Source organism: Dicentrarchus labrax, unplaced genomic scaffold (genome assembly GCF_905237075.1).
Source record: "Dicentrarchus labrax unplaced genomic scaffold, dlabrax2021, whole genome shotgun sequence".
Lineage (NCBI taxonomy): Eukaryota > Metazoa > Chordata > Actinopteri > Moronidae > Dicentrarchus > Dicentrarchus labrax.
In genome coordinates this window covers 12722123-12740915 of record NW_026136712.1, presented here as the reverse complement: position 1 = coordinate 12740915, position 18793 = coordinate 12722123, and the positions used below count along the sequence as shown (strand labels likewise).

Below are 18793 nucleotides of genomic sequence, written 5' to 3'. Positions count from 1 at the left end.
GCAAATGCTCCATTCAGGGAGAACTACACTCACTATCATTAGTCATCTAGACCAGTTGAGTTATAAACATGAGAATGCTGTCACCTTACATAATATATAGGTTTTGAAGTCTGCAAATTTCATTTCCTCAGCAAATTTCATTTCCTCTCGCTGCCCTGTGGAGCCACTAATTGAGATGGAAGATGTCGCTTCTCAAACGTTACGAAGTCTTAGAGAAATGTATTTGGCTGATGCTTGCATCACAGATTACTTTAAATGCAATATATTTTAGATAAATAAATAAATAACAAACACAAGGCAAATTCTGAAGTTCTTCTAAATGCTGTTAGGTTAGATATCTCCTGCTTAACTGTCATCAATTGTTTTCAAAGCTGCAGCAAAACAAAGGATAAAGCGGGAAGCTCCAGGGATGGCTACTGAAGAAAATCAGACACAGGTCGGGGCTGCAGTTCTGGCTCAGCGTGCTTCACCACCGTCTGCTGGGAGCCGACCCAGCAGGGAATCCAGACATGCAAGTAACAGCCAGGAAGTACAGCGACACTCTGACCAATTGTGGCAGTCAAAACAGCGGAGCAGCCCTTCCCTCCTCTTATATAGGAAGTTGTCATGTGACAGTGGGAAAGGGACAATTTTGGACGAGGAATCTGAGTGTTTGGATTACAGCTCAGAAGTTTTGAGGACTGAAGAGAAACTCTATCCAGAGCCTCCGGCTGGCAAAAGAATTGAAGGACTAACTAACACGGTTACTCCAATACCTGGGAAAAGTTCAGAGGCATCTCCATGCCAGCTGGACACCTCAGGAGAGGGTGTGGATGCAGGCAGAAACAGAACTGGCAGCACCCACTGCTCCTGCACCATGTCTAGCCTTTACATGAGTCCAAACATCTACTGTTGCCACAGCCCCAGATCCAGTCCAAGCCCCAGCTCCAGCCCTGTTCATAGCCCTCTCATCAGCTCCAGACCCTCTCGGCCCAAACAGCGACACATCCGCCGCAGCAGCCTGCCTGTGTCTATGCTGGCTTTCCACAAGGTAATAAAGGAGGTTGCTAGCAAATTGTGTACATTTGGCTGCAGCACCAAGGCTGAGTTATGTGCTCTAAAATGCTTGTTTTTTTGTTCAAGATGAGAAAACATCACAGTGTTTACATTGTGTTTACATACAATGGTTTGCCCATTCAAAGCACTTCTAATTCAGCTCTACTGAAACATAATTAAGACTGTTTTAATTTGCTATGTTTTCTGTTTCTAGACATCCCCCTACCTCTCACCTTGGTGCAGTCCAGCCAGTGAACCAAACTCTTTGGTGTCCTCTCCCTGTAGTTCCCCCTCTGCCAACCACCGCCAGCATCACCAAAATGGACACATCCACCGGCACCACCTGAAAGATGGCTACTCAAGTTTAGAAAGGCTCAATCGAAGGCCCAGGGTTAACAAATGCTCCCTGGAGAAACTATTCCTACGACGGGCATCTCTAGAAACCATGACAACAACCCTGAGGAACAAGGAGAGGTCATCCTCTCGAGTGGCCAGGAACTATAATGGGGGCAGCAGCAGTGATGAGGGCGATGGAGAAGGTCTCTTGGATAGCACAGAGTTTATTAGGAACCGTAAAGCGCGATCCACTGTCCTGGTGAGGCGTTTCTTCAAGAATAATCAAAAGGTATTTATATGCAAGATGCCTTTTCCCTTTGTATCTTGAACAGTTGTGTGTATTTTGAGCTGTTTTTTTGTTTTTTTATCACTCTTGACAGTATTAATTTATAGTATGCTTCTAAACAATGAGACCTGCTGATATACTTTCCCTCTCTCCAAAAGGTGACCAAGTCAGTGTGTACTGGAACCAGAGCAATTGTCAAGACACTGCCGTCTGGACGCATCTCAGAGGCGGTCTGGGAGGTGGTTGTTTATCGCAGGACACGTCGACCCAGCAAGAAGGATGTATGGCCAATCTTAATGCGCAATGGGGGAAAAGAATTAAGAGTCTACAGGGAGATACTACGTCTTGTTGGAGTTAAGCTACAGCAGGTAAGATAATGAATACACAGACTCTATGTATGAATTTCATAAAACTGCCTTTTAATTGCAGCACTCACATGTGCTGTACAAGTTGATGAAAACATAGAATCAGGCCAGCAATGCAGTGAACTTGTCAGGTCTTGGATAGTTCTTTCACACCCAGGCTACTGTTAACACTCTCCTGTTAAGGGAGAACTTTACCAGTGCATCTCAGAAGGATTTCGAATAAGTCTGCAGTGTTAATCAGTGCAATTATACATGTTTTCCATAATCATCCTAAGCCAAGGGTTATTAGAGTTGCCTTTTTACAAGTTTAGGAAATATGTTGCAGTGGGAACTATTCAATCTTTATTGTGTTCATGGCCTTACATCACTGGCGTTTTGCTTTATAATGACATGGAATTTCCACAGATGATAAGGCATTGGGTTTGTATGTGGTTTGGCTTTTGAAGCAATCGTTTCTCTCCCACAAGAAAAAGTGTGATACTCAAAAGCTGCAGTTGTATAAGTTTTTATCACTTGATTGATTTTTGGTTCAACGGAGAAGAATTGTTCTTGGCTTTTGCTTTCCTGTATTTGGGTTGAAATGTTATGCCTGTTATGCTTGAAAGATGAATAATTTGTTGAAGGAATATGTTAATAGACCAACACACACATCCTAAGAAATACATACACACAGGCTCTTTGTTCAGGGTAGGCCCTGCTGCGGAAAAATGATTTATTCTCTGTTAGTTCTGCTCCCCATTTTACTGACAGACTGACTGAATGACTGAGCCTTCTGTGTGTGTGTGTGTGTGTGTGTGTGTGTGTGTGTGTGTGTGTGTGTGTGTGTGTGTGTGTGTGTGTGTGTGTGTGTGTGTGTGTGTGTGTGTGTGTGTGTGTGTGTGTGTGTGTGTGTGTGTGTGTGTGTGTGTGTGTGTGTGTGTGTGTGTAAATGGACTGAGCAGAGTTGGCATCTTAAAGTTACAGCCATGGAAATTGGAGAGAGGGTAAATGAGCAAGACAGAGTGAGAAAGAGAGATGGAGGACGGAGGAAAAGAGAATGAGAGAGAGAGAGAGAGAGAGAGAGAGACGGACCCGGGACATTGCTGTGTTATTATCTAGTTTCCAAGCAAGAGAAGGTTTTTTTTTTTTAAACATGAAAACCTCTCGCAGGAGCTGTTTAACTTAAGCAACCTTGGCAGCCACAACTAAACCTTTCAATAGAAGGCATTTTGTCTGTCATAAGTCATGCTTTTCAGTGTGGGGTGAGCAAACATTACGAGAGCCTGTGAAGACGAGGAATCAGCTGCATCACACAGGATGCTCTCCTGTTTGGTTTTGTTATCGCATCCCACCTCTTCCTGTAAAAACTCAAAACACATGGAGACCAAAACGTAGTTCCTTGAAGACACATACGACCAAGTTTATTATATATTTTTTCTGCTATGTGTAGCTGTTGCTGTATGGCAGTAGTACCAATACGTACTGTATATTTGTAAGCTAATTATTGGATAGATATAAGATATCGGTTTCTTTGCAGGTCAACACCGCATCATATTCTATTCACCATGTTTACTGCAACCTACTGTCATTTCCAGTCTGTCAGCCACCTGCTGGCTTTTGTAGAAATTGTGTGTAATAATAGTTTCCACAGGATTGTATTGTAATAGACAAAAGGAGAAAAAGTGAGTGCTTGGACTTTAATAATACCTAATTTCTCCAAATCACTTTTCCAAACTACTATTAATTCAATCCCTGCAGGTATTGAAAGAGGAGGAGCGTCTATGCAGGCTCTTTTTGATGTATTATGTTTTTATGATGGGATTCTGACATGTGCACAGTTGTACTGTATGTATGTATGTATGTCTGTGTGTGTGCATAACATGCATGGATATGTATTTGTTTTTTTTAATGGGTTCATGCGTACCCACAACAGAGCCAAGTACTGTCTAAAGTTTTTCACATGCGGAGGGGGCCATACACACACACACACACACACACACACACACACACACACACACACACACACACACACACACACACACACTCATACTCATGTGCATGCTGCAGTGTGGTTTCTGACTTTGCCAGAATGTTTTTATGAGTCCTTTGTGGTTGTTTAAATACGGGCTGAGTTAAGTCCAGGCAGAGCTGCTTTAATAATGAGCCTATTGAAAATGGGGGAGTCGCCAGCACTTCCCTTGTCAAAACACCATCTGAGCTACTCCTGTAAGGGGTCACCACAGAAACTCTGAGAACACTGAGCAGCAGTGAATAAGTAGAGCTGTAGCGGAGTTGTCATCAGGATCATAAAAAGAAACGAAAAAAATGGGACCACATGCCATTGCAAACAAATGGGAGTTATGCAGTCAAAAACTTCTGTTAAACAATGGAAGATCAGGGAGTATACGAAATTCCAAATCTTAAAAGGTCTTCTGGTCGCACAATTGTAAATGATTACGTAATTTGTATTCAGTATGCTTGCATGTACAGTATGTTTGAATGATTTCATGCATATAGTACATACTGTACTTTGTACTTCTTCATACATGCACACAACAAAAAAACAACAAACAAAAGAAACCTAAACCAGAACCCTGTTCCTGTCTGTCTCTACTCCCTTTTATACACACACAACCATACTTTATGGTTTACACAGAGACCCCCTATATATGTGGCATGTAAGCCTGACTCTGCAGTAACCATGTTGAGGAGTTTTCTGGAGGTATCCTGTGGCCCTGTGTGTTTATTGCTACAACTAATGAAGCGAGCCAAAGAACACAGGATTATATGAAGGAGGGATTGGAGCAGGGCAACAATGAGAGAGAGAGAGAGAGAGAGAGAGGGAGAGAGAGAGGGAGAGAGAACACACTAGGCGAGAAAAAGGGAGAAAATGAGATTTTAACAGTGGAAAAATAAGACAATCTACCATGGAGGAAAAGTGAGAAACAAGGGGGGTTCATGCATGGACTATTTGAGGGAGAATAGGGAGATCAAGAGAGAGAGGAAACAAAAAGACAGAGCGAATAACTTAAGGGAGGGGAAAAAAGAGTTTTGCATTGGCAAGTATTATTCATAGAAAACCACAAATGCTATACATTGTTTTAAATATTATAAAAATATTTCAAGTTTCAGAGTAGGACAAAGGTTTGTGTGGGAGCTTTGTTTTTCTCTCATCTATAATACTGTATTTTTCATTATTATTTCTTTTCCCTTTGTCTCTTTGTGTGTTAATTATATCCATGCAATGATCAGTAAATAGGAAGTTTAACACAAAATAAGGAAGTGTTTTATTACTTTGCGCAGGTTTAATGGTGAAACACACACACACACACACACACACACACACACACACACACACACACACACACACACACACCTGGTGGTAGGGATGAAACAGTCTCTGCAGCCAGAAGAATTTTATTCTTTTCCTTTGTGTAGTCTACCAATTAGTGCCCTGCTGAGTCCTTTCATTCAACTCAGAGTGGTTTCAGGCTAAGTGGTAAGTGACCATGCACACCTTCGCACAGACACAGACACACACACACACACACACACACACACACACACACACACAGAGGCAGGCAAAGACATGTGGGAGTGCGGTTGAGAGATGGGTGCTTGTAAATACATCGTCTTCCCATTCCTGGGGATGCAAATAGTCTTCAGGGACAGGAATACATTCTTCCCTCTAGGGACGGTCTGCGCTTTCCTGTTTCCCTCAGTGTGTCTTGTCATAACTGGACTTAAAGCCAGAATGTTGCTAGTTCAAATCCAGGAATATCTGCGCTGGGAAAGTGTATCTTACTAAAATGCTCCTTGGGACTCATGTTTTTATATTTGCTTGCTTGTATCTTGGACTTACTGTATTTTCTAATACATCGATTGTACTGTTGGTCCAACTGGCAGTTTCATGCCCATTTGTGCTTCGGAGGGACTCCAACTAGTCACCTGAAACTTTGAACACCTTGTGTTGCGTTTTCCAACATTCAGTTTCAAAGTTTACATTTTTCCAGACAATCGAGTTCCTGAGTAATGGTGCATATTGATGCATTTTGCAATTCTGACCTCTTGTTAGTAACACACTCTTTATAATTTGCTCAATGCTGAAATTCCTAATCATAAAAGACTTTGTGTGTAAGTGTCACTCATATTTATGAACTGACTGATGATCTGACACATTCTGCCTTTTACCTAAAATACCATTGAGACGGGACTTTCATATGGGCTGTTAGTCACACGGGAGGTTATCTATCATCTGTCATTACTTTGCATGACTATGACTTCTTGTATGTCTCTTGTTATAGTTTTATTTATTTATTTTATTTTTCATGGTAGGCAGATTGCCATTTAAAAGCACATATCGCCAAAACATGTCTGTTAGGTTTGATTCACAAAAACAACAGTCCTGACTGTATGCATAATTTCCTGTCAGGGTGGACTGATAGAGGGAGAGAGGGAGGCACACATGCACACTTAACTTTGTTGGTTACTCAATCTCCCGTGTGGTTGATTTGCTGTTGGTACAAATCATAGCAACACACACACACACACACACACACACACACACACACACACACACACACACACACACACACACACACACACACACACAACAGACAGGATATCCCTATTCCTCTTTCATTTTTTCTTTCAGTTTGAAAGTACAAATATTAGATTGCTTTTGATGTTGAAGTAGCAAAGACAGCCGTCAGTCCTCAGCACTGTCTGTTGAAGAAGTTGGTCTGTAAAATGTTGTTATAGTAGAAGTTCAATTACAGAGTGAATGCCTCTTCAGTCAGTAGTTGCAGTCGACTAAAGGGAAATTGCGGCTCCTGAAATATCGAAGTAAGCTAATTTTCTGCTTTCTTTGTAACAAATGACAACATTGAATTTTGGCCCAAACACAATTGTGATGCCCCATATTTCAATGAAATGAGAATGTTTTAAAACACGATTTTAAAAAATGTGACAACCATCCATATGGCTATGGCTTATGTCAGTATGCGTTTTAAGGCTAAACTGCCGTGCTCATTGATGATAACCAGCCTTGGCACCAGGTTATTTCTGTTCACTGAATATTAACTGGGCTGTCCCAAACAATTAGATTAAAACGTAGCCTGTGACATATGGGAATTGTTGTTAAACTCATTCTTGTTTGCAGTGTTTTTTTCCCTCTAACCCTTTGCTAGTTAAATATCCATGCTTATAAAATGGGTGAATATGTTTAAAGACCAGTTGTGTTTATGAGGTCAAGTAATAACTCTTGCAAACAAATCCACATCTTGGTTACCAATTAGTGCTCGTTTCAAAGGAAGCCTTTTAAGAGCAAATGTCCAGCCAATATCCTGTTTAAAGATATCCATTACATGCTAGATGTTGTCATGAGGTGACATTGCGTTGATTGCCTTTCCAGGTAGTTGCTTCAGTAAATAGATAGGAATACAAACACATATATTGTATGCATGCACAACATTGTGCACAAACACACACAGGGCTATTAAAAAGGTTGAAGTGAATGAAACTACAATTACAATCACACTTTAAGATATTAGAAATTAACAAATTGCTTCACGCAGCTGGATGTTCAATGTAGGTCCTTTGCCTCTTTCAGTTATCAAAGTGCACACACTACATGTTTTGACAAACTCAGAAGCTGAGATGTCACTTAGACACATGTTTGACTGAGAGGCTTTCAGCCAGCCTCATACAGTGTGTACAGTGGTTATGTACAATGGAAAAAGAGTTTGAATGCCAAAGATAAAAGAAAAACGATCTTGATGAAGCAGCACTGTGAAAATTGGCTTAGCGTGGCATGTGCATCTTTGCTAGGTGAAGTAGAGTTTAGCAACATTGCAGTTGCCAGTCTAGCAAGGGACAGCTGCTATTCTTTTGTGTGTGTGTAATCAGCAAGGCATGGAAATGAATTGTACTTAAGCAACTTTAAATTACATCATTGAACTGGTACAGAACATACCAGAGTAAAGCACAGCTCTTATTTGCTACTGAAGAGATGCTTGTTTGACAGTTATTTGGTGACTCGACATACTACACAACACATACTCGTATCAAACATATTTTATCCAAATTGGTAACTATCTGAGAAGCACCTGTTAGTGGTCGGTACAAGGGCAGAAGGTTAGTTAAGTAATCTATTTAGATGCGGCTGTGTGTTGGCAATAATCTGGCGCTGCGATATATATCACTATATAGGGGTTACAGTTTGATATAGTAGAACAAAAAACAACTAAGAAATGTAGCTTTCTCAAGAAAGAATCGACTACTTAAAAAGAGTCAATAAAGGAATAAACAGATTTGATGAGAAGTTTCATTTCTGCATTGTGGATCTATTAAACTCCAATCCTACACACACACACACACACACACACACACACACACACACACACACACACACACACACACACACACACACACACACACACACACACACACACACTATGTATGTCACACTCATTTAACCTTGTGTCTATCACTCTTAGGTTCCTACTGTGTGTTTTTGCCACTACAAAAGGAATGTGCCGAGCGGGCCACTCTCACCCAGCTGGGTATTGCGGCTTAGCCAGAGATTAGTGAGAGTGTGTGTGTGTGTGTGTGTGTGTGTGTGTGTGTGTGTGTGTGTGTGTGTTGTGTTGTTGAGACACACTCGTTTAGTCAGATGTCTGCTACCAAAAAAGGGGTAGGACAGTAAATATCTAGCATGCCTTTGTAAGGAGTACCGTTTTTCACAATGACCGTATCTTGAACAATGTGAGCTCTGTGCTCTTTAAACACAGTGAGACACCATTCCCAGCTCCGTCACCATTTGTAAGTCTGCTTGAATCCGCTGCACAGGAGCGCATGTGCCTGCTGCACTGCTGTTTTTGTTGAAACACATTCCATCTGTTTGTTTTTGTGGGGTGACAGAAGGGTGTCAAAACTGCATGTGGGTGTGTTTCACTTTGTGGAGTTCAACTGTGTGTGTGTGTTTGTGTGTGTTTGTGTGTATGTGTGTGTGTATTAGCTCAGGCCTCTCGCATCTCTGTGATATTGTGGGAAATTGTGCTGCTCCAGAAACTGGGAAAGTGTCCCTGCAGAGATCCAGAACTGAGGTTGTTAAACTTTGGGTCAGGACCCAATACAGAAGAAAACAAACAGTGGAAAATTCTGACCTCTTTTACACTATTACATTACTCTATTACACAGTCACTTTTTGGGTGATAACCTTGGAAATTTATTATTTTGTGACATTAGGTTGAATTTCATCCACAAACTTTAACTTTCCCATTAGGACCACACTCAATATTAGAAATGTAAACAAGCACACACACATGAACTTCCTGTCATGGTGACTAACTTTCTGTTCTTTTGACCTCTCCCAGTTTCATCACCCTCATATGACATCGCATCTCTGCTCACAGCACATTGACTACATGACTGCTACATGTGTCACACTGTTTCTGCACTCCTCCAGTCATGTAATCACATTTTAGTAAGGAAGATAACCAGTCGCTAATTTTGCAGCTCCTGTAGTTTCTCCTTCGCACTTGGAAGGGGAGGAAGAGAGCAAGCAAGAGAGTTGCATTCTATAACTACACCTCTAGATGCCACTAAATTCTACACACTGGTACTTCAAATGAAAGCGTAAAGCAGTCTGGGTCACGCTATTATTGTTGCACTCAAAGAATAACACAATTGATGTAAAAATAGCCTACCACCTCCCACCCTTTGACTCATAATTTGAGAGGTCAACCAGAGGGGCTTCAGCCAAAATGCTGCTGTGCAGTAATAGTTTTGATTGCATTTTATGTCTTAGTATAGCAGCATTAAAATGGATCACCAAAGGCAGTGTCAGGGCATTGTGACTAACACTAAGAAACTTAAGAAAGTATCTTTTAGTGTAATTTTAAAGTCTGCTTACAGACCTGAAGCTTTGACCTGAGCTGTTTAGCATGACTTTAAAGATACTTTATATTTACTTGTCTGCCTTCTTTTGTGATATAAAAAGTCAAAAGGTATCCCTATGGTGAAGTGTTAGGGCTGAATCAAGTTGGTGTGAGCAGTGACATGAAAAGTTAGCCTTTGGTGCCACCTAGTGGAGAAGAAAATATGTTTTATTGTGGATGAACTCAGATTGCTGAATACTTTTGGTATGTGAACACCTATGACTGCTGAAGCCTGAGTCATGATTTATGTTTTATGATCAGAAATTCTTGGCATACAAACTTCTTCTTGTTGCTGTTTAATGTGCATACTTGTGGTAGGTGTGTGTGTGTGTGTGTGTGTGTGTGTGTGTGTGTGTGTGTGTGTGTCAGAACTTTCACCATCACACTTTTGTGATACTGAATGTCTGACTAGTCATACTTGTGATCATATTGTTATTGCAACAATGTGCTGAAACAATTAGTCGATTGATAGTGTACTGGCTAAAAATGAATAGATGACAATTGTAATAATTTTCTTACTTTTATGTGATTGGAAATTGAATGTCTTCAAGATAATGACTGTTGGTCGGACAAAACAGGCCAATTAAACTTGTCACGGCAATAATAAAGAGATTAATTGATTGATTCAAAATAACAATTACTTACTCTTTGACTATAAATGAGTGGTCAATAAAATGTCAAAAATGGTGAAATAAAATAGCTTGTTCTGTCTGACTAACAGTACAAACCCAAAGATAAGATATAGACAAAGACAACAGTGAATACTCTTTTAGAAGCTGGAACAAGTAAACGTTTGGCACTTAGGCATAAGAAAAGACTTAAACAATGAATCAATCATCAGTTATCTGGTCAACTAAATGATTAAATTGTAAGTTATCTCAATCTCCCTCTTGTTTGGGAAGAAATCTGCCTTTTTAGGGGGAAAAAAAGCCTTAATCTGATTTCTGTCATCTTCCAACTCATAGAGGCTCAATTTTCCTGGATTTTACTTGCAGTGCTTTTAAGTTTCAGTTTTTCAGTGCCTATATACACATCCACCAGAGGGCAGCAGACCTTTTGAAATAAACAGGACATCTGCTGTTTTCTAGAATTATCCTTACAAATATTGTGTTGTATAAAGACTACATTGTAACAAGCCAATCCAAGTGGTTAAGAGAAAGCTAGAGCTAGCGGGCTGGTGTCTGTGTTCAGTGATTGAAAAGTGTGCAGTCACAGAACAAGACAACTCCACACTTCATAATGTATCATTGTCTTACTCAATATTGATTGCGGGACTTTGTGCCTTCTAAAGGCAATTTGTGTGATAAATGTAGGATAATACATGAATCTGACCCCTCATTACTGGCTCAGGAGGCCGGTCTCATTAGCTGGGTATTGATCAAAGAAATGCAAAGCAAAGACTGAGGCCAGGCCAGCTGTTTGCTTTGTTCTGAAGTCCACTTTGATGTCAACTGGGCATGAAACAGACTAATATTTCCACTTGATTAAAGAGATTCAATAGAACATACTGTATTCATTTAGACCCGTTACTGTTGTAATTATGTGTCTCTATGTGTTAGGTTACACTGCAATTACTGATTAGAGAAGGAATTACCATGACACATTTCTTCCTGTGTTATATGATAACTTAATATTTCATTTTAGGTTGTTTAAACTATCACCCATTCTATATCAGTAGGTGATTCATAATTGTTCCTAAATTGTTTGTTACCTACGCAGCACGTTGGGAGCTGGTAGGGTTTCGGCCTCTTATTCCAGGATAGGTCAGTAGGGCAGATACTTACTTTCATATTTTTAGGAAATATGACTGGCGAGTATACATAATTTACAAAAACTTGTGATCATGGTTGTTGGGTAAAATTGTCCATTGCCATCGTTATATATATGTATATTTTAAGTCTTGCTGACCCATGTAACTGTTATCAAAGAATGCTTCTGGTGTTTTTTAAGTAACGTACCGTACTACATGTTAATAGTGAATAGTGCCAACAAAGAGTGCGTTGATGCATATAATGAAAGTATACAGTTTGTTGCAATAAACCACAACTGCTCGGGGCTACCATTGAGAAAAGCTGCCACACTGGTCTTTAATTAGAGGTTGGCATAGAAACGCTCACCAGAGCAAAGCTAATAACAAGGATCAAGTGGCCGTACCTTGGCCTCTATTGGTTTAATGGCCCCACAGCGTCACCTGTACCTTTGAAAAGCCATGCTGAAACGTGGATATTGTTTAGCCATTATGACACCTTAAAGGCGATTTGGGCTCAATTAGACTTAATCAGGCTTTACCCAAGGGGCAACAATATGGAGGTTCCTGTAATTTACATACTTAAAAACATAATAATACCATATTGCATAGATGAATAGAAAATATCATTAGTACGAACACTTCTCATTGCAACAAAATCATGTTATGTTCAGCCTATGAATCTAGCGCTAGATGTAAATGTTACCTCTTCCTAGCTTTTTCTGGAAGTTTTGCCCTATCACATGTTTTTCATCAGTGGGTTGAGTTTGCTCAGTTGTCATGGAGACGGATTCAGTGACATGAGAGCTCAGTAGCTGTAACCATCTCATCCAGAGTGCTTTTAGGACATCTCATAGTATATCCCGTTCAGCAACTCATGGGCCACTTACTAGCTTTTTCCAGAGTTTTCAACCATATCTTACGGTCCTGATCTGTATAGTTTTAATTTGTGTGTCACTGAGCAAGGAAGGAATACTTAATTTAACTAATAATCTGGTTTGGGAACATTTGGTGCAATCCATATTCACTTGATAAATATATAAATAACACAACCTCACATTTTAATTTATTATTCAAAACAACACACAATAGTTTTATATAAATGTTGGAGACTGTACTTTTATTGGTGGATTTTGTATTTACTTTGTGTAGTCCAGTTTATTGGACCTAATTTTCTTCCTAAAATACGTTGTAATAGTAGCAGGCCACTGGGGGAAAGTTTGTGCACCATTTCCTGACATCAAGGAAGCACAAGTCATGGTGTTGTTATTGTAAAATTAATAGAGCAGTCTCTCTTGATATAAACATAACTTTGTCTGTAAGCAAAATTACCTCTTTTAACTTTGATTGACTTAACACACTTAGAATTGATTGTTTTTAGTGGAAAAATTGGGATCCCTTTTGGAATTGGACAATGACTGATGTTAGAAAGAGCTTCAGTGGTCGATTTTCGGGTTCTGTGTATGCTCCTAATCAAAACACAGAGGCCTTATTTGAGTTTTGTCAGACCTGGTTTACACATTGAACTGGCTGCTAGAGGAGGATCGATTGAAATCTTGTATACCAGTGTCTCCTCTGTCTTTGTATGTTTATAGTATGCTGATAAAATCTTCTTTCTTACTGCTGAGTTGTGATGGGCCAGTTGCCTCATAACCTAATATGGGGGTACCCTCTGTGTTAGGAGGAGATCTCTGAGTCTCTGTCTTTTCTTCTCACTCTCGTCTCTTTCCTTTCCATCTTTCTCTCTCTTTCACTTCGTCTATCTCTCCTCCTTGGGGCTTGCTCTACTGATGTAGAGATCTCTCTCACTCCCTCTCTTCCTCCGTCTCTCTCGCACTCGCTTTTGCTGAAGCCCCCTCTCTCACTTCTGTGTGTACACAGACTAAGAGGGATTGGAGCTTGGTGGTTTTTCTTCCTTTCTCTTCAGTACATCAGCAGTTTCTGTGCTACAGTAAGTAAACTGTTTACTACAAGTTCTTGCTGTACTTAGAGAAAAACTTTTCAGCTTCAAGCTACTTTTCATTCATTGTGTTTTGTGGCTATATTGAACTGCAGGTTTTGCATTTTACTCTGGTTAGTGTTACAGCAACAGGATTTGCTCGAGTTCATTAAGCCGAATGTGTTGTACAAAGTTGAACGCAGTGAAAGTACTTCAAGTGCAGTGGTGTCAAAAGATCTATCTGCTAAACACCTGTAGATCAACTTAAAAAAAGTTAGAGAAAAGCAAAGTTCTGGTCTTCTTCTTATTAAACAGAGAGGAAATCAGATGTGCATTATTTTGAAAATTTAACATTACTTGGAGAAGGTAGATAGATGAGTCATGGAGTAGTGTAGATGAACAGCCAGTTAATAAATTCTCAAACATTAATCTTTAAGATTAATAGCAATAACATGTAATGTAACATTGCAGTATAAGGTAATACAGTAGTAATAACTAATACCATCTTTCGTGTTATAAATCTCTAGAACATTCAAGCAAAAACATTCATGCAACAACCACTTCCAAATTTTTTTCAACTGTATTTGTCTGCATAAAGTACGAGGATTATGTCTAGAACTTTAAGAGCTGAAAACATTCATCAGGCTTATCTCTGGCTGTCTGATCAGGTCTGTGCGCCTTTATGTAGGAGAGTGTGGTGGCTCGTTGTAGTATGACATCATGAGAACTGTAAGTGGGGGGGAGTGTGGTGGTGTGGAGGGGTCCCACTGGGTGCTCTGGGTAATGGGTTCCAGGTTGTTTTGGCCCTTGAGATGACCCCCCTTTTTTTTTCTCTCCCTCAGACTCTCTTTCCAACTCCTCCGTCATATTTCTTCTCGGCCATACTTCCCCTGCTATCTGCTGGCTTCTCCATTCTATTTCTTTAGTCCTTCAGTAACTTGCCGTTCCTGCTTAGAGCTTAAAGCTAAATTAGATTTTGTCCCATCAGTTATGATAACATATTCTTCACCAAGCTACATTGCAGAGATTTCAAAAACCTGGATTCTACCAACCAGTACAAGCCTAAACTCTTAACTCCTTAGAACTACAAATAAAGTTGTTACTGCCTCAGACTGCGTACATAACCTCCTATTTTCTACATAGTGTTGGCTGCATAGGTGCTGCACACAATACAGTAGCTGCAAGAATAGTGACAGCCTTCTTAAATGGCTGTCTTACGGGATGCTCTATATGTTGCATTTCTGCACCAGCTTTTACCAGTTTTGTTTACAAAAGACTGTTACTGAAAACCATGCACTCATGATTATTAGTGGTAGATATTCCTACATGAGGGGATGTAGATTTGCAATTAAGTGCATAATTGTAACAGAATTCTTGTTGTTTTCTCTAAGTTTGACCCTCTAATAAGGCCTTAGAAAACAGTACAAGGCTCTCATTGCTTTACCTAATCAAGCTGTGTTTATTGTCCTCATGTCCTAAATTGCTGTGGTACAGCTGGTGAGCAACATGTTATCATAACTGATTACCAAAACTTTGAGCATAGCAGTTCAATAAAGACAGATGTTTCCTGTAAACTCACTTTTATCTCCGCTGTATTCAGTTGATTCGGTTCATTAGAAATCATACTCTGTTGCACTTGCAGTAGTTAATAGTAATAATGATACCTAAGTGTTCCACAAAGCACATAGTACCACTATCTGCTGAAATGATGACCTGGCATCTCACAAGTGTGACCAGGCACAACTCGTCATTTCCTTTCTACTCTCTATCCACTCTGCAAATTACATTAGTTAGTCCTTTCCTGTAAATGTGTCTTTTCTGTTGCCTTTTCTCCTCGTTCTCCACTGCCTTCTTTTCCACTGTTGGCTCTAAAAGGGGTCGATGACCAGCAACTAATCTGTAAGTTTCTTTTCTTGTTTTCATCTTCCTACCCATCTCAGCTGCAGTATGTTTGAGTTTAACTTCTGCTCTCTACTTGTTTGTGTCACACACATAAAGTACACACAGTAATGCCCTAAGCTTGTTAAAGGTGTGAGGCAGTGCTCGGGAGGTGGGCCCAGCTCTTGCATCTTTGGTGAAACGGCTCCTTGTGAAATTCAACAGGCGATTATGATTCAAGCCACCCTTGGCCTCCCTTTCCATTTCCTCTGTTTTGCTCCCCTGTGTTTTTCTCTCTTCACCTCCTTTTTTGTCTTTCCTGCTGCACTGACCTCCTCTTTTAATCCATCTCTTGCTCTCTTCTTCATTCTCCTTCTCCTGCATCTCTATTCAACCTCTCTTCCCTCCTCAAACCTCTATCATCTCTTTTATGATTGATAATCTTCTATCAGTCCAACCATCTACTACTTCTTTCTACTTCAGTCGCTCATCCTCATTAATTCTCTTCCTCTTCACCCTCATCACCCTCTTCATCTTCCTCTCCATCTTCACCAGTTTTAGCTTCGATTAATTCAAGGATCTATTTTGATTACCTGTGACTAGAAAAAGGGCCTGAACCTAGCTGGTTTAAATGTATGGTTCTGGACACGGTGCATTTACTCCTCTGTAGAACCGGTTAATCAAACACTGTGTGAAAGTCTTAAACCTGATTATATAACTAGTACCCGGGGCCAGCAGGTCGTAATTGGTATTATGAGCTACAATGAATAATGTACTGTTATCAAATTAAAGCATTGGAATTTAAATGTGTGCTAGATGAATATGAAAACAGTTTGAGACCTCCTCTTTTTAATAATCTAGAATATAGATCTTTAATTTAAATGATTTTTCCTACTGTATTATTTTAGGCCAAAGCAAATGCCAGTAAATAGTCTTCCAGCTATTTGGAATCCCAAAAGGCCTTTCCTGAATATGTTTAGGGGTTCCCAAACACCCACATGCTTAAAACACCCATATGACATTTACAGTTCAGTACTGCATGAGTCTTACCCCTAGAAATGTTAGCATCGTAATCCACTGAGACACGGAGGCCCTGATCCAAGGCGTGAGTCACACAAGAGGAGTTTTCTTTCAGCACTTAATCTGTACAACAACAAACTCCACTGCTTTTTGTGTGATAACCAAAGGTATCACATTGTGTCAGTGTCTCCTCAGTTGAGTTAAGCAGAGATCATTTCTCTCTTGTTTGGCTTCATTCAGTCATGTTTCTGTGTCCACTGGAGTTTTCTGTTAGTCCCAGTACTCACTGTACCTGTTGATGTACTTCAAATACCTTCTTCTCTCCAGGTCCATCTTTTAACGTGGTTGACAGTGCTGAATCTTTCACAAAGACAATGTTTCATAACCTCAGGGCCAAGGCAATGTATTGGAAATCAGCACTAACACATAAGGAGGGAGATTTTTGTTTTAAATAAAATTAGGTCATGTGTGAATGGGAGATTTACGTATAGATTTGTGTATATGTTTGTGTTATGTCTATATGTGCTGTAGGCACTTGATTGTTTGTGTGAGATATTTAAAATATTTATTTAATATTTATATCTAATTTCTCATTTGATATCATATTTCAGTTAGATTGTTGTCTGCTTAATATAAAGTGTGTCAGTCTGCATTTTATTCCATAGTATGCACTCTTCTGTCTTATTCAAAGCAGATACTCAGACATCAGGCTCCTCTTGTCTAAGCAGCACTGACTCTTCAAAAGACTAAGTATGTGTGCGGACCACCTACACACATCCAACATATTCATGCGCACCCAGAAAGAACTTTGTACGTCAGAAAGTACATTAATACACAGAGCATACAGTAAATACATTTTGTATACACAACCTTCACATGAGCACAGATAAAAAACATTCATGTATACATATATAATCAGTATCTATGTTCACTAAACTACACGCTTTTTTCCCTACAAGCTTTTACACACAGATGAGCACAGCATTAGTCAGCAGTGAGACAGTCCAGGCTCAGGCTGCGGGAAAACAAACATTACCTTGTGGAGACAGAAATGGCAGAAAAGGTCAGAGCAGAACAGGACAGTGCAGAGAGGTTGTCTGTTTCTTGGTGATGCAAACCAGGATTCGGAGTGTGCTGTGTGGTAGACTTATAAATTAGAGGTAGAATTATAAATAGCAAAAAAAAAGCTTAGGAGTTTTGTTACAGTTTCTATTTGTTTAGGACCAACTGTTATGAAGGAACATTTAGCTCTCAGTAGCAAACCTTGGTGGCAAAACTCATCACCTCCTGTAAGTAGAGAAATATTTATGCTTGGATGCAACGTCTGTCCCCCCACTGCAAAACAAGATTAGACGAAACACACACACAAATGCACGTAGTCAAAATAGACACCAGAGCAGGCAACACATCTGAAGCACATTTTCACATGTTCAACCTGAGAAGTTGGATGTCTTGCTTGCCATGTTTGGACGTACTTGGTTTATGTCTTTTGATTTGATTTACTCTGTCCGGGAAGGGCGGGGTTAAGGTTCGGGTGCTGAGATACCAGAGCTGCTGAACATACCTGGCTCCTCACCCAGTTTTCAAATAGACTAGGTGCAGTGGATTTAAACGTGCCCGACGCATTGGGTGGGCAGGGTGCACGTTTTCCTCACTTCCCCCTCAGAACAGCTTTGTCGGCTCCATTTTTACTGCATTAAAGCAAACACGCAGTCCAAGTGCTATGAAGGATTTTAGGAATATGGGGCTCTCTCAGACCTAAATCTTCCAGCGATTTGCGCTACTTAAAGAATGAGCCGAGCGGTGGATAGGTGCAGCTGAGTTTTATTGAGTTTGTTTTGCTTTGTGAAAATAATTTTTAGCTTGGAAGAAACACTGAAAAGTAACGTGCAGAAGAGGGGATTATGATGATTTACAAAGTTGTCAAGTTGCAACATTAAAATTGCTTTTTGTTTTCTAGGGCTAAAATATTATGTTAAGAAATATATGCACCTTTTCTCCCTTATATGTCATGTCTCTAAACAATGTGTACATTTCATTAAAACAGAAATTTGACAAAAAGAGTAAACAGTGGCCTTTATTTTGGTAATTTGCAGTTGATTGTTATTTGTAGAGAAATTAATTAAATGGCTTTTACTTTGAAAGAATGTACATCACCTTCATGTATCAAGCAGTATTAACCTGTAATAACCATATTTCTACAAGGAGTTTTCGTCTCCAACCAAAACACTTGTATCTTGTTCAGTCCTGTGAAGAAAATTCTCCCAA

General features: G+C 39.9%; 1 protein-coding gene across 6 annotated transcripts in view; it reads left to right on the top strand.

Moving 5' to 3' along the window:
• plce1 (phospholipase C, epsilon 1) overlaps positions 1-18793 on the top strand; it is an 81353-nt gene that overhangs the window by 12921 nt on the left and 49639 nt on the right. For all 6 annotated transcript variants that reach the window (XM_051418145.1, XM_051418146.1, XM_051418142.1 and 3 more), the window contains 3 exons: positions 372-1030; positions 1250-1660; positions 1816-2025. In XM_051418145.1, coding sequence (XP_051274105.1) covers positions 410-1030; positions 1250-1660; positions 1816-2025 — 1242 coding nt within the window. In that variant the 5' untranslated portion in view covers positions 372-409. The remainder of the gene's footprint in view (positions 1-371; positions 1031-1249; positions 1661-1815; positions 2026-18793) is intronic.